Raw genomic sequence first — 21,666 nt, 5'->3', positions numbered from 1 at the left:
TTCCTTCTCCTTCTCCTCCTCCTCCCCTCTTCCATCCTCCTCCTCCTCTTCTTCTTCTCTCTCTCTGTTTTGGTTTTTGAGACAAGGGTTTCTCTGTAGCTTTGGAGCCTGTCCTGGAGCTAGCTCTGTAGACCAGGCTGCTTGAACTCACAAAGATCCACCTGCCTCTGCCTCCTGAGTGCTGGGATTAAAGGCATGCGCCACCACCGCCAGGCCAGAAATTCTGTAAGTAAGTATGGTAAGTATTATTTATTCTTATATTTTACACATAAGGAATACAATTAATAAAATGTGAGTGCTCTAAGGTCATATAATAGTCAGTTTTCTTCTCTGTATAATGAAGAAAAATAACCTATCTCATAGGTCACCGTAAGAATTAAATGAGCTACACAGCAGGTAACATGTGATAATGATTTGGTAAAGGTTAACTGTTAATTATATTATATTGAACCATAAAATTATTACAATTTCAGTAACCCCCTACAAAGATTTTCAGAGGTTTTTATATTTCTTTTATCTATTTTTTAAAAATAATGATCATGCCAAAGAGAACCATAGCATTTCATAATTACCTCATATTGTTATTAATTTCTGAACAAAAGAAACAGACAAAAAGAGTTAGTGAGGATAATCTGTTTATGTTAACTTAATGGAATTCTAGGCCCACTGTGGTATTGGCTGAGCTCTGTAAATCTGAAAACCAAACTCCCACTATCAATTTAGAAGGTGAACCTTCAAATTTGAGTACTTCAATGTAAACAACGTATACAGAGTCTGTTTTGCCAGCAGGTTTACCTTCAATGAATTAGGATTTCAAAGTAGATAATGAGGACAGAATGTTAAAAGAAAGTGGCTAAGTAAACCAGTTTACTCCATCTGTGACTATCATTACACAAGTACTTTGATCGCTGAAGACTTAACTACCCACCACCAAAAGTCAGTGCTCTGTGAAGAGTTGAGGCTATATATTAAAACGATTGTAGTCTCAAATTTCTAGGAGACAATTTGTAAACTAGCAGGCTGACTTATGCTTGCAATGTGAGCACCCCAGGAAGCAGGGCAGGAGGATTGCAACTAATTCCTGGTGAGGCTTGGATATATAGTGAGAGCATGTCAGAAAATATCGTTTAAAGGGCAAAACAAAGTATGGTTTCTATCCAAACTTCAATGGATATTTAAGAACTTTTAAAATGTTTTGATAGTGTTTCAAAACAGAATTCAAACTTTACCTATAGAATTTGGGAAAATACATTATTGAAAACTTCAGAATTTGGAACCGGCTTCCTGGTTGAAGTGTAAATTTCGCAAGCAATATTTATAGCATCAAGGGGGATATTTTAAGTAGTTTTCTACAAGGATATTATCTTTCTACTCATTGGGTAAGTACAGCATTTTCATCTGGTGCACTGTTCCTCGTTTGGACACAAGACCACAAGTGGCTAGCACCATTTCCTTGGGGTAGAGACAGAACAAACCAACCAAACCCTTTAGGTGACCTATCGGAGTTAGGCCAAGTTAGTCCCTTACAAGTTTCTCATGAAAGGTTCCCTCACCGGAAAGGGTCCAATTGCCCTCACAGGAAGGGTAAGCAACTCCGGAGCTCCGGGACGCCAACACCACCACAGAGTTTTAGAGAGGTTGCCAGAGCGTCTGCCTGCTTTTAGCACCTCTTCCTCCTTCCCTGGGCAAGTAACTAGGCAACCCCAGGCCGGCTCAGGAGGCTGGGGCCAGGCAGCAGCCTCAGTGCCTCTGGCGGCGAGCCGTGAGCGCTGCAAGCGGCTCCCTCCCCTTTCCCCCCGCTTTCCGTGACTCCACCCCTTTTGCCCCCACCCACCCCTCAGCGACTTCGGCTCCTCCCTCTCCTTCTCTCTTGCTCTCCTTCCTCCTCCGCCTCCTCAGCTCTTGGGCTAGAATATCTATGGGTCGAAACGTGATGCGATGAATCCGAGAGAGACCGAAACTGGGACGAAGAGTGCGGCGGAAGCGGCGGGACTCCCAAGCATGGGGGCTTCACCACAATAGAGGCAGCGCCCCCACCCGCCCCCGCCAGCCCTCCGGAGCGAAGCCCCCAAACCCCCTCGGGAAAAGGATGGCGGCGGCACCTACCCAGATCGAAGCCGGTGGGTAGCTGAGCCTGGGGCAAAAGGGATGGGGGCTTTGCGCGACGGCTGTCAGAATTTTTTTAAAAGCTTGTATCTCTCTTCCTTGCCTCTCTCCCAACATCTCCCCCCACCCCCCCACCCCTTCTTTAGAGCTGTATTACCTGATCGCTAGGTTCTTGCAGTCCGGACCCTGTAACAAATCCGCTCAGGTGAGAGGGAGAAGGATATCTGGGAGTGTTGGGGAATGGTCCCAATGGGGAAATTGAGGCACCGGGTGAGCAGTGCAGTGGAGGGTGAGGGAAAGGCCGGCCTCGATTAGTCCTACAGTCAGCGGCTGTGTTGGAAGTGGGGAGGGAGGAATGGGTTGGCGCCCCAATCTGCTTCTCATATCCGTGTTTCCCTCTTCCCCAGGTGCTAGTGCAAGAGCTCGAGGAGCATCAGGTATGGACCCCCTTGGGGAAGGGCTGGGGAGGGCTGGGGAGAAACTGGAGGAAGGGTAAGGTAGGTCAGGGGCCGAGGGCAGGGGCCCGGAGGGAGCCTTCGAGCTGGACACTTCGGGCTGTTGTCACTTGGGGTGAGCCGGGTTCTTTCTCAGAAGGGGCGGACAACGTTGGGGTCTTAACTCGTTGCCTTTTATTCCTGCGGGAGGCGTTTTTTCAGGATTTCCTTCCCTTTGGCCTGTCCCCCCACCCCCCACCCCCGGCACGGCGGCAGTAGCTGTCCGGTCTGGAGATAAGAAAACACTACAGGGTCTAGGACTGGGCTCCAGGCTGGGTGCTGCTGATGGGGAGCAGAGGCTTTTCCTTCACCCCCCCCCCCTTTTCTTTTCCTCTGGCCCCCAGCTGATTCCGCGCCGCTTAGACTGGGAGGGGAAAGAGCACCGAAGAAGCTTCGAGGATCTGGTTAGTAAACTTTTCATTTCAACTTAGCCCAACTCTTTCTCCACTCCCTCCCTACCTTGTGCCCCCAACCCGCCCCTGACCCTTCAGCCCGCTAGGCTCCCCGAGCCTGCTGTTTGGTGTTCAATCGACTGCCCCTTCCCCCTCCCAGCGTGTCGGGAAGGGTACCTTGCCCTCCTCCAGCCTTGCTTATTTTCACCCGAAAACTTTGAAGAATGTGAGTTGGTTATCTGAGGTGCTGTGTTGTGGATTATGACTATGTTACAAACGTCGGAGAAGGCCCATTGTAGGGGGAGAAGGGACAGAAACCAGGGGGTTATCTTGGGGCACGTACCAAGGACTGACGCTGGCCAATGACAGCGTTGGTAACAGCCCGGAGTTCCGGATTAGTGGAAGAAAACTGGTTTCTGGTTGGTCCTGGCTTGAAATACGGGAACTGAGGCCAGGCTTGGGTGTTTTTTTTTTCTTCTCGCTCTCTCTCTCTCTCTTTTTTCTCCTTTTTCTTTCTTTCTTTCTTTTTTTCTTTTTAGAGGGGAAGGGAGAAGGGGCTCAGAAGGGGAACTGACTTGTAAATGAGAAAACCGACACAAATAAAGATACTAAGGGACCACTGAGTGATTTCCAAGATTTACCGTCTTTAGATAATGGACTACTGAATAAGAACATTGTTGTATATTCCAGATCTTAGAAAATAGCTCGTTAATTCATCAGTAAATCGCATTTGTACAGATACGTTTTCACTAAATCGAAACTATGGATTATGACCTTTTAGGAATAGGTGAACATGATTTGGGGATTAGGAGACAACAATGGGCATTTTTAAAAAAATAGAATATACTTTAGTTAAGAACCAAAGCGATCGGATTGACTGCTGTTTCTCCTGCAACTGTGATTCATAGTGTAAGTGCACCTTCTGCTCTGCACTGAGACAAAAAGGTGACCCTTTATATTTTGGGAAGGAGGTTCTTCTGTTGGTCACAGATGTAGAATTGTATGATAATAAAAAGAGTGATGAAATCTAAGTTCACTAAATTCAGCTCTCTTTCCTCCAAATAAGATCCAAATGAGGAAAATCAGACAAAGTAGAAAAAAGTTGGAAGGGTAGTAGAATAAATAAAAAAATTTATTTAAAATTATACTGTAATAAGAAAACATTTAAGTTGCTAAGGTATTCCTTATAATTTTGTGTACAGTATTTCAAGAGTGAAGCATCTTAATTATTACAGAATCTACTGACTTTTTCTTAATGTTTTGCAAATCAACAAATGGTACAATTGTAATAAGAGTAAATGCTACCATGTTAATGGTTATAATTTTTCAGATGGCTATAAATTATTTCTAAATACATGTTACTACTTTTAATTTTTGGCCAGAAGTTTTATATTGTTGCTGTTGTTAGATATGAGTTCAACTTGTACTACAGAACGTAAAACCAAAGTATTCACTAATATATGTTTTAGCAGGTAGCTACTGATAGATGTTTGAAAATAGTTTGAATATCTAGGTGTATGGATAGTGCTTTTCTTTACATTTTCCCTTTCCAGGTTACTTATGTGTGTTCAGGTAGATTATTTTTTGAGCAAATGGCAAAAGGACACTTAAAACTGTATTTTCAAAACGAATGTGATAGGAATTCAAGTAATTAAAATTTTCTCCTTAACACCCAATTTAAAAGCCAGTTTACTAGTCCTTTATTGAACTGTAATAGCAAATTTTTACACAATTGCAGTCAGTGTCCATTTTCTGCTTTGTCTTTCTGACAGTCCTTTTGCATGACTAGTGTTATTTGCATAGCCAGCCTTGTAATGGTAAGAAAAACAAGTTAGTTGTATTTTAGATACAATGATTTGTCCTCAATTTCCAATTGATCATTTAAGTTACAGTGATTTTTTTTCACTAATATTTTTGCATAATTAGGTGGTCTTTTCTTGCTACATTCTCCCCAAGTCCCTTGGACTTTGCTCTCTAAAGTGGATTTCTCAATAAGGTCAAAGGAGCTCCTCAGCTTTGTAGCTTTAATCATATAGTGAAGACCACTCTCCAGAAGGCCTGAGTTGATTTAAATAGGATTTTCTTTATTAGTACTAGGCTTGCTTAACCCTTAAAAGTTACTTTTTAAAATTATCGTTAATGCAATTATCTGTTTCTACGGACTTGATTTCATTCGTTCATATATTTCTGTTTTGTTCGCTTGTTTGATGAGACAGGGTCACACGCTGCTGTGTAGGCTATCCTAGAGCTCATTATGTGGTCCAGGCTTGCCTCAAGCTTGAAGCAACCCCCTGCTTCAGCCTTAAAAATGCTGGGATTACAGGTATAACCCTTCTAATCAGTATTTATTTATTTATTTGGTATTGTTACACAAGGTTTCCTTGGATTTGTGAGGTTCGGTGTAGAATTTGTGATACTGTGGTGGCTTCAAACTTATGTTCCTTCTTCTGCAGTCTTCCCAGCAGCAACGTGCCACCATGTGCCTGGCTACATTTTCATAAACATGATAAACATGCGGGTGCACGTGTGCGCGCGCGCGCGCGCGCGCACACACACACACACACACACACACACACGATGGAATCAAGGGCGTTGTGCATAAGCTACATTCTGAGACCTTTCTTATATATATTTAAAATTTTGAGCCAGGCGGTGGTGGCACACACCTTTAATCCCAGCACTCTGTGAGTTCAAGGCCAGCCTGGTCGTCTACAAGAGCTAGCTCCAGGACAGGCTCCAAAGCTACAGAGAAACCCTGTCTCGAAAAAACAAAAATTTTTTTTTGATATGCAGAGGAATTATTATATTTAACTATATTAACCATGTAACCTTGCTTTTTTCATTTAATGTTTTATATTATGTACCTTGTTGTTCTTTTTTTGTATCCCCCTTGTTCACATTTTTCATCCATGAAATTGAAAGCACTAGTTAGCAATTGTATTAAAATGACATAGGTTGTATTACCCTTATTTAATATACAAACTACATGAGGCAATAATATTAAAATAAATTTATCAAAGGTACATGCTCAAAAAAGATTATGTGTTCGTTAGTGTCTGTTAAAAAGAGTATAATTTTTATCATTCTAAGAATTTGCATCTTTGCATAAAACATTCAGGCTCTAAAACTCTTTTGGCAGTATTGGTTATTAAACCAAACGAACCATGCATACAGGGCAAACACTATGACTGAGCCACAGCCCTAGCCCTATTAAGAGTGTTTTCATATTGTCATTTGATTCATAACAACTACTTTAAAGCAATATATTAGCATTCCAGACATACCTATATTCCTTTCTTACCTTGCCCAACTTTTGTCTAATTGCTAACAATAGCTTAAATTGGTTACTAGAATAGCAGACTATTTTTGAGTGCTGGTAGCATAGTTATTGACTGTAAGCACGGGAGCAATTTAATCATGTGTGATTTAAAATCTGCTCTATGACACACAGTCACAGCTACGAAGAACAGAATGGAGCATGTGAAACATTTGCTCCTCAAATCCAATGCAGTGTGGTGTCCTAACACTGAATGATACTGTAGAGTCGTCGCTCTCTGGAACCTGGTGTTGCTATTGACTTACTAGAGTCATTGTACGTGTTGGTGCTCACGTAAACAGGTTTTTAGCACTTAAACTAGACTTGGTTGTAGGGAACACACGTTAGTGATTAAAATTGTTCTGGTGATTTATTTGATAATTCTGGAAAAACTGGAATCTCAGTTCATGTGAGGTAGTATAAGTGAAGAGAGTAGATGAGAGGGTGGTAAAAATTTAGATTTCATAAATTCTGCTTATAAAATTTTGCTGTGATGTCATCCCTGTATCCCTGTGTGTGAGAGAAAGAGAACTGAGGGAGATATGTGTGAATATATGAATTTATGTTTGTTTTCTGTATATGTGGAGGCTAGAGGTTGACCTTCCAGTTGCTCTGTGGGTTTTTTTTTTACTTTTTAGTAAGCACCAGCATAAATTTTTTTAGTTTTTTTCTTTTATTTTTGGTTTATAACTACATTATTTTTTCCTTCCCTTTTCTCCCTCCAAAATTTCCCTTATACCCTTCTTTTTTCATTATTCGTAGTTGAACAAATATATGTATCTGTATATACATATATATTCCTAAATATAATCTTCTGAGTCGGTATGTTAATTGTATATTTTCAGGGCTGACCTTTTGATATTGGATAACCAATTGCTATGCTCTTCCCTGGAGAAGACTATTTCTCCTGTTCTCAGCATTCTTTACTATTTTTAATAGAATATCTTTTATGGATTCTTTAACAATTTTATTCATGTAAACAAAGTATCTTCCTAATATTTGGTCCATACACCTTATTTTGAGGCAGTACTTCTCACAGAGTCTGCGATTTGGATTCAGCTATGGTAGTTGGTCAGGAAACCCCGGATTCTCTTGTGTCCATCTCCTCAAGGCTAGGATTACAAATCCATGCTGCCAGGCACATGGCTACTGACGATCCCAACTAAAGGTCTCCTTACGGTATGGGGAAGCACATTGCCCACCGAGCCATCTTTCCAGCCTGAAATCATCTTTGTCATATTTTTCACATGACTGCTAGTATAATTTGAGTGCATTTTTTTTCAATTGTGGTTTACTGATTACTTAGGAAACTGTTTGGTAACAAATAGCAATTTATTTTATTTTATTTTATTTTTTTTTATTAAAAATTTCCGCCTCCTCCCCGCCTCCCAATTACCCCCCTCCCTCCTCCAATTTAAAGACACTTTACTGTTTCGTGTACATTTGCCAATACTGTATTTGTATACATACACACACACACACACACACACACACACACACCACACTCATACACAGAGATTGCTTAAGCTGGTAGCGCAGACTGAGTTTACTCCCTTCCTTGTAACCTTCACCACTGAGCAACTTCTTGAATATAGAAGTTGCCTCTGTACTTTTCTTGATTTTTATCTACATTCAGGTTTAGAGCCCTTTTAGCACTCTTCCTCCCCCTCCCTCCTCCTCTTTTGTTTGTTGTTTTTAGACAATGTTACATTGTAGCTTAGCTCTGGTTGTCCTGGAACTTGCTGTGTTAACCAGAGCGGTCTGAACTCACCAAGATCTGCCTGCCTCTGCTTTGCAGTGCTGGGATTTAAGAAGTGTGCCCCAGGCCCAGGGTTGTTTGAGGTTTCTTTTTCCTGGGGAAATCTTGAAGCTAGTAGAAAGAAAAAGAAATGCTGTTAATAATGATTAACATTCCGAAGGAGAGTTGTTAGGAGTCTTAACTCCTTGTAACCTTTGCTGCTGCAGAGCTCTCTGGAGCCAGACCTGGTGACTCACCTGGAATCCCTGCATTTAGGAGGCAGAGGCAGGTGGGTCAGGTCTGGAAAGCAAATTCCAGGACAGCCAGGGGCTGTTACTCAGAGAAACCCGGTCTGAAAAAAAAACAGAGGGGGGGAGGGAGGGAGACAAAGAAAGAGAGAGAGAGAGAGAGAGAGAGAGAGAGAGAGAGAGAGAGAGAGAGAGCGCGCATTAGTTCTGCTTAGAAAAGAACAAGTAACTATGTTTCTGCACACCTATCCATCCCCTTTTACAGTAACTTCTTTACATAATCATCTAAAAATGAGACATTTTTATTTCTATAAAGTTGTCAAAAGATTTAAGATGTGAGTTTATGATTCAATTCTGACTTTTAAGTAAATCTAAAAATATTAATTAGAGAACACTTAAGAGACACAGCTGCTCTTACCTCTAGGGAAAAAAACGGATACTTTATTTTTGCTGGGTTCTTTTAGTTTGCTTTGAGTTTTTCCAGATGTGGTTTCTCCGTGTCACTCTGGCCCATCCTGGAACTTACTCTGTAGACTAGGCTGGCCTGGAACTCAGAGATCTTCCTGCCCTTGCTTCCTGAGTGCTGGGATTAATGGTGTGTATACCACTGCCCGGCTATGTTTGCTGCTTTAGGTCTCTATACTAACCTTTGGCAGTTTGAGTTTGGATTTATTTCTATTTTCTAGTTTGTTTTTTCCACAGGGACTGTCATTTCTCTTAGGGCAGTGAAATCTTTTTGAGGAGCTTGGGGAAGGGCATCATGTATCTCTAAGTATACTCTACCTCTAGGGTAGTTATGTAAGACTTTTTTTCAAGACAGGGTTTCTCTGTAGCTTTGGAGCCTGTTCTGGAACTAGCTGTTGTAGACCAGGCTGGCCTTGAACTCACAGAGATCTGCCTGCCTCTGCTCTGCGAGTGCTGGGATTAAAGGCATGCGCCACCATCTCCAGGCCTTATTTAAGGTTTTATAACAAGTACAAATAATTGTTAAGTTGGTCAAGGGCCAGAAAATATTTGCTAAGAAAGACATCCATGTAGAGTCTACCATATAACATTTACGTGCTATAAGGAACTCAGTTTGTCCAAGAGTGTTGCATGGTATATATGTATGTGTGTGTGTGTGTGTGTGTGTGTGTGTGTGTGTGTATTGCCATAAGGCTTTTTTCTTTCAGATAAAGTATATGTACACGAGGCATACTTATTAAATAAGCTAATGTGAACGGTAGTTATCATGTACTGAGACATTAGGATATCAGTTTCTATAGATCATATTTTTAGATTGAATCACCAGGTGTTTTGATTTTAATATTATTTGCATATTTTAATGAAGTAGAGTTCTTTATAAGTATTTGGTTGTTAAACCAAACTGAAGATATGAACAATAATGCAAAATGTTTCCTTGACTTTTGATCCAAACCTAAAGCTGAACTTTCTAAGTACAAACCTGAAGCAACATGGTCGCTGTTCTTTCTAAATATCATTAACATTGCCTACGTTTGACTATTTTAGTAGGTTACTGTTAATTTTAACAAAAGCTTACGAAAACAATTGCTCTGAAATGCTGGGTGTGATGATACATACCTGTTAGTACTTTTGAGAAAGAGTCTTGCTATGTAGCTCTGGCTGACGTGGGACACAGTACTTAGTGCATGTTAGCTTTAAACTTTTTGTAAGTTTTGTAATTTTTTATAACAGGCTTCAACCCCAAGTGCTGGAATTTTAAGAATGTGCCACTTTGCTAGGCACTAGTAGTCCTTTCTGCTTTTCTCTTTGAGATAAAAAACTTACTAAGTCTCCTTAAGGGATCTTGAACTGCCAGGCTGGCCTTAAACTCACAGAACGTGATCTGCCTGACTTGCCTCAGATTCTTTTCTTTCCTTTCCTCTTTTATTTCCTCTTCTTTTTTCTTTTCTTTTCTTTTCCTTCCTTCCTTCCTTCCTTCCTTCCTTCCTTCTTTGCCTCCCTCCCTCCCTCCTCCCTCCCTCCCTCCCTCCCTCCCTCCCTCCCTCCCTCCTTCCTTCCTTCCTTCCTTCCTTCCTTCCTTCCTTCTCTTTTTTTTGGTTTTTCAAGACATGGTTTCTCTGTAGCTTTGGAGCCTGTCCTGGAACTCACTCTGTAGACCAGGCTGGCCTCTAACTCACAGAGATCCTCCTGCCTCTGCCTCCCGAGTGCGCCACCACTGCCTGGCCCAGATTTTTTTCTTAACCAGTTACTTCTCAGTACTGAATAAATGAAGTCAGAGAGTTTACACATCACTTTTTATGTTTTTTTATTCTTGACATGATCATATTTGCTATTTTGTACCATATTTTATACAGCATTAGGTTAAAGTGATTTATTTAAAGAATAGAGGCTTGTGCTTTGTAACATTGTGCTATGGCATCTAAATGATTTAAATAATATTCCCTGCTTATTTTGTGTCTTTCTTTTTTAAAGGTTTATTTTTAATTATTTTGTGTGTGTGTGTGTGTGTGTGTGTGTGTGTGTGTGTGTGTAGGGCAGCGGTGTTAGGTTTCCTGGCATTACAGGCAGTGAGCTATCTAATGTGGGTACTAAACTGTCTGCAAGGTAGTATGTGCTCTTAGCCGCTGAGCCATCTGTCCAGCCCCGTTGTGTGTGCCTGTTTCTTAAAATTAGTTCAAATATTAGATAATTAATTTTAATTTTCTTGATTTCATATTTTAAAATACTTTGCTCTACTATGCATTGAGTTGATACCTTAGAACTAAGTGTTTTTTCCCTGTGCTCTCTTTATGGTTTTTAGGTGGCAGCCAATGCACACATTCCTCCAGACTACCTCCTTAAAATTTGTGAGAGGATTGGTCCCTTGTTAGATAAGGAGATCCCTCAGAGTGTCCCTGGGGTACAGACATTACTAGGTGTTGGTCGGCAGTCTCTGTTACGGGATGCCAAAGGTAAGGACTCTTTTAGATATTTAACACTGCTATAGAGGAAGATTCAGAGATCAATGCAGTTTCAAATGAATATTCACCTGTCTTTAAAAAATACTTTCTTTTAGTTTGTGTGAACTTGCTGGATTTTAATAAATTTCTAAATGTACAAGTGAATTTCTTTCTTTTTTTTCTTTCTTTTTTTTGGTTTTTTGAGATAGGGTTTCTCTGTGTACCAACCCTGGCTGTCCTGAAACTTACTTTGTGGACCAGGCTCACAGAGATCTAGCTGGTTCTTTCACCACCTACTTACAATTGAATTTCTAAAGGTGTAAAATCAGGTCCTTTTGTGTCGAGTAGTGGAAATGTGTTTGTTTGTTTGTTTGTTTCTTCCCTGACTGGCTGTGGTCTTTTCATATAGACTGTAAGAGTACACTATGGAATGGGTCTGCCTTTGCAGCTCTACACAGAGGCAGACCTCCAGAACTACCTGTAAATTACGCGAAACCTCCAAATGTGGGTAAGTAATATCATGCATGTTATGAACATATTCTTGATTCTTTTTACTTGTTGCTTTCATGACCGGGCTTCTCTGTAACAACTCTGGCTGTACTGGAACTTGATTCATTCTTGAACTCTTTTGATTGCAAAAAGTAGATACTGCGATTGAATTTAAAGTATAAACAAACTGTTTACATTATTAGAGTTAATTTTTTGAAGATTGATTTTCATGTATGTGCATGTGAGTACTATAGGCCTGAAAGTGCCCGAGGAGGCCTGAAGAGGGTGTTGGATCCTGCTGAGGTGGAGCTACACGCAGTTGTGGGCTACCCAGTAGCTGGGAACTAAACTCGGGTCCTCTGGAAGAGAAAGTACTCCTAGCCACTAAGTTTTCTATCTAGCCCTACAAAATTTCTTAATGGGAACATATAATTTAAAAATATTTATTTATTTATTTATTTATTTGCATGTATAAATTGTGCGTGTGTGTGCATGCGCGTGCACACGCGCATGTGCACACATGTCCACATGCAGGTAAAAAAAATGGAAATTTTGGATTTCTACCATCTACGTCTTGTTTCAAATGCAGGTCAGCAGGCTTCGCTGCAGGTACCTTTACACAGGGAGCCATCTCATGGCCCCCCATGGCTATATTTTTAAAGTGATTTTCTACCTAAAGCAAATGTCATTTTGTAAAAGGTGATCTATTTTTTGCATTTCATTTCCTTCTTCGCAGAAACTTGGCTTATTTTTGAGACAGGATCTTCTGTAGTTGAGGTTAACCTACAGTTCACTGTAGCAGAGGATGATCTTGAGTTCCTGATCACTTCTGCTTCTACTTCACAAATGTTGAGATTATAGTGGTTCCCTGCCTCCGAAACATTTTTGAACATGTAGTATGGGTACTTTTAGCCATATGGTTTTCTATTTCTATGTCTCTTTATTGAGTTTCCACAAAATTTTACAGGGAACTGTTTAAAGATAGCTTTCAGAAGGAACCAACTGTATGTTCTGTTTATATTTCTTTGCCAAGTTTATAATGATGTTATGTATTTTCTATCAGTCATCTTTCTATTTATTTCTTGTTGTTTTGTGACATGGTCTTGCTGTTTCCCATACTGGATTGGAATTTGCTGTGTAACCAGGCAGTGCTCTAACTTGTCTCTTGAGTCTTGGAATTAGAGGCATGAACCACTCACTACACCTTGCTCTATTTTTTTTAAGACAAAATATCCCCGTTTTTAGTTCTAGTTTACAGAAATTCACATTCCTAATTGTTCTTGGGACATCTTTGGCCAAATCATCTCAAAGAATTACTAGTTACTAGTCTACCAAGATGGTAGTTCTCAGTCTAAATCTATTTTGATTAGAACTAAGATTTATAAAGTGCTTGTAAAACAAAGGTGCTAGAATGTCATTCTGCTTCCATAAAAAATTATATATTTTTCTATAGTTCATAGTATTTACACATTGTGCCTTAAAATTTGGATGGATAATTTTCAAATAAAAAGACTGGAACACTTTTTGTTGTTGGCTTTTAAAAAAAAAATTAGAAAAGGTCTCACTATGTATCCTGTTTATGAACAGTTTTTCAAAGGAAATACTATTATACTATTATATACAGTAAGTTAACAGAACGTATTAACCCCTAGAGGTTAAATAAATTGAGAGCAGAGATTATTTTAAAAGATAATTAGCCAAAATCATTGATGAAACAGAAAACTTCATAAGAGAAATTGGTTACTTAGGAGTGCATTGCTAACATTCATAGCCTGAATGTTACTGGAAAAATAGACAACTGGGTTAGGTCTTAATCAATTTGTGTTGCTGATAATAGTTTTTCACTTTGTCAGGGATAGTTTATATACCAATATTTTTTATTTATAATTTATTGAATTGAGGAAGGATTTTTTTTCCTCATGAACAAACGTGTTCAAAGATATATGTATCTGCCTCTTTGTTCCGAGTGCTAGGACTAATGGTGTTTTGTAGTACAATGCCAAGCTTTACATTTTTTTTTAGATAGTGTTTTTTTCCATGTATCCCTGGCTGTCCTGGAACTCACTCTGTAGACCAGGCTGGCCTCAAACTCACAGAGATCCGCCTGCCTCTGCGTCCGTCCCTGGGATTAAAGGCATGCACCACCATTGTTGGACCTTACTTTAAATTCTTAAATTAAAAATTTAGCCATCAGTGGAGGTGTATGATATTAATTCAAGTGCCCAGGAGGCAGAGGAGGTGAAGCTCTGTCAGTGACCAGCCTGGCATATAGAATGAATTCCAGGACAGCAAGGGCTACCGGGGCGGGGGTGGGGAACCTGTCTTTAAAAAAAAAAAAAGTTAACATCACCAAGTAATGAATTTCATTTTGTCATTTTCCTACATACATGGCATTATTATACTTTGTTCTAATTCTTTCCCCTCTTCCGCTGCTCTTCTATTTGCCATCCCCTACTCTTGCTGGCACCCCCTGTTAAAAAGTCATGTTTATCTTATTTGTATTTTTGTCTGTTTATTATCTGTGTCTGTGTATTTATTTTGAGGTAGGTTATCACTATATAGCTCTGATGTGTGCTGTGAAACTCCCTATGTAGACTCACAGAGATCCCACCAGCCTCTGCTTTTCAGGTGTTGGGATTAAAGGCATCACCACTCCTAGGTCTTTATTTACTTACTTTTTTAAAGACAAGATCTTATTGTCTAGCCCAGGGGAGCCCTCAGCCACTGGCATGTGTCCCCGATTGGCTCTTATCTTTCTGTGGAGTTGGGGCGGAACGTAGTGCTTCATGCACTATTAGCTGTTCTACCACCGAGCCACAGACCCCGCGTTCCTGCTCCTTGTTTTTGCTTTGTTATTGTTGCTTCATTTTTTTTTTTTTGAGAAATGATCTCAGATCCTTCTTCAGCCTGAGTATTGAGTTTACAGATGAGATGCAAATGCTTCGCTTTTCCTGTTTGAACTGAGCAGTCTTTCAACCTTCTGCTAGGTAGGGTGGATTCTTTCAATAATTGCTTAGGGGCTGGAGAGATGACTCAGCAGCTAAGAGCACTGACTGCTCTTCCAGACCTGAGTTCAATTCCCAGCAGTCACATGGTGGGTTCACAACAATCTGCAGTGAGATCTGGCTCCCTCTTCTGGCCTGCAGGTAAACATGCAGGCAGAACACTGTATACATAATAAATAATTCTTTTTTTATTAAAAATTTCCACCTCCTCCCATATCCCTCCCCCCTCCCTCTCCAGTTCAAAGAGCAGTCAGGGTTCCTTGCCCTGTGGGAAGTCCAAGGTCCTCCCCCAGGTCTAGGAAGGTGAGCACCCAAACAGACTAGGCTCCCACAAAGCCAGTCCATGTAGTAGAATCAAAACCCAGTGCCATTGTCCTTGGCTTCTCAGTCAGCCCTCATTGTCAGCCACGTTCAGAGAGTCCGGTTTGATCACATGCTCCATCAGTCCCAGTCCAGCTGGCCTTGGTGAGCTTCCATTAGATCAGCCCCACCGTCTCAGTGGGTGGGCGCACCCCTCGAGGTCCTGTCTTGCTTGCTCATGTTCTCTCTCCTTCTGCTCCTCATTTGGACCTTGGGAGCTCAGTCCAGTGCTCCAATGTGGGTGTCTGTCTCTATCTCCATCCATCGCCAGATGAAGGTTCTATGATGATATGCAAGATATTCATCAGTGTGACAATAGGATAGGGCCAGTTCAGGCTCCCTCTCCTCAGCTGCCCAAGGAACAAGCTGGGGACATCTCCTTGGACACCTGGGAACCCCTCTAGAGTCAAGTCTCTTGCCAACCCTAAAATGGCTCCCTTAATTAAAATGTATACTTCCCTGCTCCAGTATCCACCCTTTCTTCATCCCAACTGTCCCATTCCCCCAAGCTCTCCCCATCCTCCCCTTCTCACTTCTAAATAATTCTTTAAAAAAGAAAAAAGTAATTGCTTTATAATTAAAGATTTGCTAGTATTCTTTTTAAAATCTTAAAATCTGCCTTGTATTTGGAGAGGATCTTAGATATAATTTACTTAGTTTTCACATAGTACTCGAGAGGCCTAAATTTAAAAGATTTAGCTAAATTAGTTAAGATTAAGTTTAAGAGATTTAGAATTTAGACCATGGTAAAAAAAAAAAACTTTATTTAAATAAGAAAACAAAGAATATGAATATCAAATCTTTTAAATTTGTGATGTCAAAACCAGTTGTTCTAATACATTCCTGTTATCCAAATCCTGGAATCTCCAGGATTTAGGAAGTTCCAGGAGGAGAATCTGAGTTCAGGTTGCCTTTGGTTTCTTAGCAAATTTGAGGCTGGCCTAGGCACTGTGAGAAAATAAAGTAACACAAAGATTTTTCAGCACTTAGGAGGCAGAGACAAGTGGATCTCTGAGTTCAAGGCCAGCTTGGTTTACATAGCAAGTTCCAAGACTACAGAGACAGGCCATATTTTAAAATGTTAATTTCAGGAAGTTTTCATATTGTGGAGAAAACTCATTGTGGAGAACTCATGAGTTTTCATGGTTTTATTCCTAAGATCATATTATACCAAATCTATTTTAATTCTTGGATAATGTCATAAAACATATTATCACATTCTTCTTTTTTTTAAGTAGAATTGGTGGATCAGATGCCAAGTACAGGCATATTTTATAAGAAACCATGGAACCACCAGGCCTGATGGCACAGGCCTTTAATCCCAGGACTCAGGTGGCAAAGGTGGGCGGATCTCTGTGAGTTTGAGGCCAACCTCATCTACAAAGCGAGTTCCAGGACAGCCAGGACTACACAGAGAAGCCCTTTCTCAAAAAACTAACCCCCACCTCCAAAAGAAACCCTAGTACAACTTTAAAAGTGGTGGTCCCATAGTCCCATCTTCATTTCCACCAGTGATAGAGATTGCTTCATATCCTCACCAATTTTTGTATGAGTATTTGATTTGTTTTGTTTTTTCAAGACAGGGTTTCCTCTGTAGTTTTGGTGCCTGTCCTGGAGCTAGCTCACCTCGAACTCAGAGATCTGCCTGCCTCTGCCTCCCAATTATTTGATTTTATGTGCGTATTTGCCTGTTTCTTCATAAAAGTATCTTATGTTCATTTTCAAAATGATTTGCCTTTTTCTTAATGGGTTCATAATGTATTTTGGTTACAATTTTTTCATATTTTGCATTTTTTAAGTCTTTAAAAGGACAGAAGCTTTTGATATCTTTGTAGAAGCTTGTCAGTTTTTTTTTAAGTACATTTTTTTTTGTCGTATCTAAGAAATTGTTGCCTAACACAAGGTCAAAAGATTTTCAAAATTGTTTCAACGTTTCTCATCCTTATCACTCTGTTACGATCCACTGTTCAATTACTGCAAATAAGCTTTGGAGCTTTCCCTTCAATTACCATTGAATACATTGCTCAGTTTTGGGACGTTTTCAGGTATTTATTGCTGTCCTGGAACTTGCTCTGTATACCAGGCTGGCCTCGAACTCACTGAGATCCGTCTGCCTCTGCCTCCTGAGTACTGGGACTAAAGGCATGCGCCACCACTCCCGGCCATCGTAGATGTTTTTATTGAATCAATTTTAAGATATTACCTTCTATTCCTACTTTTAAGAGGTTTTTTTTTAAGTATCAAAAATGGATATATCCCTCTTCATTTTATGTTTGGAATTTCACCAGTAATTTATGTACACATGTTTTGAGCAAGTACTTTATTTGTCACTAAGCCAAATTCCCATTCATATATATTTTTTTGATGTAGGGGCTCATGTATTCCAGACTAGACATGTACTTACTTTGTAGCAGATGATGACTTCTGCTCCTGGCATGATTCTCCTTTTTCCATCCTATGAACTGGAATCATAGCTATGCCCCACTATGATTGGCTTTATGTGGTGCTTCAGACTGAATCCAGGACTTTTTGCTTGCTAATTCTTTTATTTTTTTTAATTCTTTGAGAATTTCAAAGGGTTTACTTTTATCATACTCTTTTAAAAATGAAAGTTTTACAGCAGTATTTTTGCCAAGTACAATTCTAACCATTGAGACATCGCTCCAGCCTCCAAGGTCAGAATTGCATTGATTTGGCAAAACATTCCTGTAAAACTTTCACTTAAAAAAAAAGAAGAATGTGATAATATGTTTTATGACATTATCCAAGAATTAAAATAGATTTGGTATGATATGATCTTAGGAATCAAACCATGAAAAGTTAAACATTTTTTTTCTACACAAAAATTACAGACCTTGCTGGGTGGTGGTGGCACAGGCCTTTAGTCCCAGCACTTGCCCGGTGGTGGTGGCACAGGCCTTTAATCCCAGCTCTCGGGAGGCAGAATGTTTGAGTACTGGAGATGTCTCAGTGGTTGAGAGTGCATGCGGAGAAACACCCATGCCCAATGAGTTCAAAAATAAAAGGTCTTATCTCACCTGTACTCCACACCATGCTACATTGTTTATTCCAATGTTCCTATCCTTTGTGCAGTTACTCAGTAACGATGCTTAGCAATTTAATGGAATGGAGGAGAGGGAGCATATTGAAGGAATTTAGGAGTTAATTCCCAGACACCGTTCTCAATAATAGCTAATATACCACTTTAAATATATGTATGGTTACTTTGATCAAGGGTGAATTTCTAAATTTCTAAAATATGACTGTAAGAGTGGGAGAGGTAGCTCAGTGGGTCCGAGTACCTGCTGCTCTTGCAGAGGACCCGAGTTTGGTTCCCACTGCCCACATTGCTGTTCACAGTCATTTTCCTCCAGGTTCAGGGTATCCAATAGCCTTCTCTGACCTCCACAGCTACCAGGTATGCACATGCTGCACATACATACATACATATCAAAAAACTCTCATGCAAATGAAAAGAAATCTTAAAAGAAGAGATGGCTGTAAGATTTACATTTTTATTTATATTCCAGTTGTGCTATTTTATTATCTGGATGCTTGTCTAAGATTAAGTCGGGAAGAAACTCAAACATTATAAATACTGAATATAACTTAAATACTGGGGCATATATAATATTTGTGGTAGTGCTTGGGGTCTTACCCTATTACCAATAAATGTTATTTCTTCATCCTTTTAAAGATTAATGTTTGTTAATGGGAACTGGTAGTTAAGACTAAAATTTTATGCAAACTGCTAAGCTAGTTTGTCATTAGGGAAGAAATATTAGAAGTTCAGTGTGGCTATCGAGAACTAGTAATTATTATCTGTCATGGCAAATGTTTAGAAATTCTCCTATTTTCATATGAAAATAATTGTCATACAGTTTCTCTTATAAGGGCAACAGTGTGACTTAACTCATCTAGTTAGATACTGACTCTCTTCCCCCAAAAGAAATATGCATGCTTTTGTATGTCTAGGCTGAGTCAAAGGCGTGATGCATTAAGATTCTATTTTTAAACTTTTTCACTTTTATCTCCAGTCCAATTAACTTATAGCTAGATGCTGTAATTTACATAGCATGCCTTTAATTTACATTGTGTACACCTTAGGAGGCTTATATTAATTCTAAAGTCAATTATTATTTACAGGTTGACATTGGCTTCTATTTAGCATTGATTGTTTCACGACTTACTGGCCATTGCATGTGTCATAGTTAATACCAGAATTTACTTCGAGGTGGGAAATCTGCCTCTTTTTAATATATCCATGTAAATTTGAAGAAAGTACTTTACTTACGCTAAACTGTTTTTTATCTTCAGTAGATGACTGTGGTTATGTCAGGAATATTTATCATTCTTCCTCCCTAATTTTCTGTAGTTCCTATGTCTTATCCTTGGGTCATGTTTTTTTCTTTGTTCTAAGTTGGTTGCCTCCCTCCATTTACTTTTCCTCCTATTTGAACTTAGATAATTGTGCATGTAGTAAGTTGCTTCTCAAGTCCTTGCTTTTGCGTATCTGGAGAGGAGGGAGAGCTGTTTGTCACACCTGCAAGTAATTCCAATTGAAATATCAACCTCAGTCTTTTGTATGTGCTACCTTGAGTGCTTCCTAAATATGAAATGATGCAAGTGCTGTGATTACTGCCACATGGAGACTGAAACACCCGCTTTAAATGCATTGCTTGTACGGCCGAGTTTCTAGCCCTTTACATGCATTTCTGGACTCAGTATTGTAGAAATTCCAGAATTAGTAATTTTAGTATCTTATTCATTTTATATTTTGAGATTATATTTTTACACTATTTCATTCTTTTTTTCTTTCAACCCTTTTATTTACCCCTCCTTCTCTTTCAAATTCATGGCCTCTTGTTTTCATTAATTGTTAAATATATACACACACACATGTTGATTTCTATATACAAACTAAAATTTTTAGTATATTTAAAACAGATTTTAAACTCTTTTTCATCATATAAAATATAATGAAAATAATTTCTTTGTTTAAGTCTGTTCTGAACAACTTTTCTTATATTTACAAAATGTTTTAGTCCTTTTCTTTTTGCACTATACATTTAGCCAAATACTTTACAGAAATATAACTTTATAGTTTAACAAAGCAAGTTGTAAAACAAGTGTTAAATTTGTCAAATTGGAGAAAAGTGTATACAAAACTTCTGGGTTTAATAACCAAATGAGGTTTAAAGATTTAGAGGAGGATTAAAAGGTTAAGAAGAAAAATGCAAATGCAAGCTGGTTGTGGTGGGGCAGGCCTTAATTCTGGCACTGGGGAGGCAGAGGCAATAGGATTTCTGAGTTCAAGGCCAGCATGGTCTATGTAGAGAGTTCTAGGACACCCAGGGCTACATAGAGACCCTGTCTCAAAACAAAATTACAATATTTAGAGTTCCACTTAATTACATTTAAGTAACTGCAGAGAGTCTGACAGAAAGGTTGAGCAGAACTGGAGAAAGTGATTAGGTGTTTCTTGTTTGTTGGTTCTTTTGTTTTCTGTAACTCAGTATTACCCTTGCAATAATCGAATGTGTGGCCATTACCTAGTAAGCCTACTATACTAACTAGTGTTATCTACTTTATGCTGGAGATGAAAATTATGGGATGGATTTGGCATCCTCTTTGAAAACTAGAATTTTAGTACGAGTGATAAAGGTTTAACAGACATAATTTAATCCATAGTAACATTAAGTTGACGAGAGAATTGTTCTGTAGTTTTTATGTATTTATTAGACTTTTCAGCTTTTATTCAAATTTCTTTTTATTCCTTTCCTAGCACCTTTAAATTTAGTGGATGTTAATTTGGCTTGTTATTAAAGCATTTCTCAAAAAAATAAAGCTTTACTCAGGCTTCCCACTCTTTTTTGCAGCTGTAGAGCGGATGCTGAATTTGATGTTTTCTTTGGTTGGTTAGTTGGCTTCCTATAGTGCTTCAGATGGGACTTGGGGCTTTTTGCATGTTACACACTTTTTGTAACACTGAACTATAGCACCAGCTTACTGTTTCCAGAATGACCTTTTGTGTTGTTTTCTTTTTGTTTTGAAACTTTTTGCGAGAGACTCACTTTGTAGCTCAGAGGTTGTGATGATTCGTGTGTGTGTGTGTGTGTGTGTGTGTGTGTGTGTGTGTGTACACCCACCAATGCCTACACACATACAGCATGGGGCACATGTGGAGGAGGTCAGAGAATTTCCATATGGGTCCTTGGCATTGGATTCAGTGAGTCAGGCTTGGTGGCAAGTGCCTTTGCCTCCTGCAATGTCTCACCAGCCTTCCCAGGGCTTTTGACAGAATAGTTTTCTAGTCTGTTACTGTCCATTGTATTTATAGTCACTGTTGTGCTTAAGGTTGCAAATATGTACTCCATTCTAATTAAAATAAAGGTAAAATGAACATTAGCCAAGTGACATTTTTATAAAAGAGAAAAAATTGGTTTGTCTTTCAATATCATTTAAGAAAATTAGAAGCATTCTATTTTTATATAATTTTAAAGCATTTAAAAATTAGAAAACTACAGAAGATTTTCATGGACAGTATATAGAAACTATTATCAGATTGTCAAGGACAGATGAAATTGTTCGAGAGTTATCCGAGTTATGTGAAAA

At 39.2% G+C, this 21,666-nt stretch overlaps 1 protein-coding gene across 1 annotated transcript in view; it reads left to right on the top strand.

Annotated features, from left to right (window-relative positions):
• Window positions 1–1,915: 1,915 nt before the first annotated feature.
• Window positions 1,916–21,666, top strand: part of Brwd3 (bromodomain and WD repeat domain containing 3) — a 108,802-nt gene continuing 89,051 nt past the window's right edge. The window contains exons 1-6 of the mRNA XM_038316391.2: window positions 1,916–2,120; window positions 2,253–2,311; window positions 2,514–2,543; window positions 2,945–3,004; window positions 11,059–11,209; window positions 11,607–11,705. Coding sequence (XP_038172319.1) covers window positions 2,090–2,120; window positions 2,253–2,311; window positions 2,514–2,543; window positions 2,945–3,004; window positions 11,059–11,209; window positions 11,607–11,705 — 430 coding nt within the window. The 5' untranslated portion in view covers window positions 1,916–2,089. The remainder of the gene's footprint in view (window positions 2,121–2,252; window positions 2,312–2,513; window positions 2,544–2,944; window positions 3,005–11,058; window positions 11,210–11,606; window positions 11,706–21,666) is intronic.

Source organism: Arvicola amphibius, chromosome X, assembly GCF_903992535.2.
Source record: "Arvicola amphibius chromosome X, mArvAmp1.2, whole genome shotgun sequence".
Taxonomy (NCBI): Eukaryota; Metazoa; Chordata; class Mammalia; order Rodentia; family Cricetidae; genus Arvicola; species Arvicola amphibius.
Note: the sequence above shows the minus strand (reverse complement) of the source record. Positions and strands in the feature narration are given on the sequence as shown.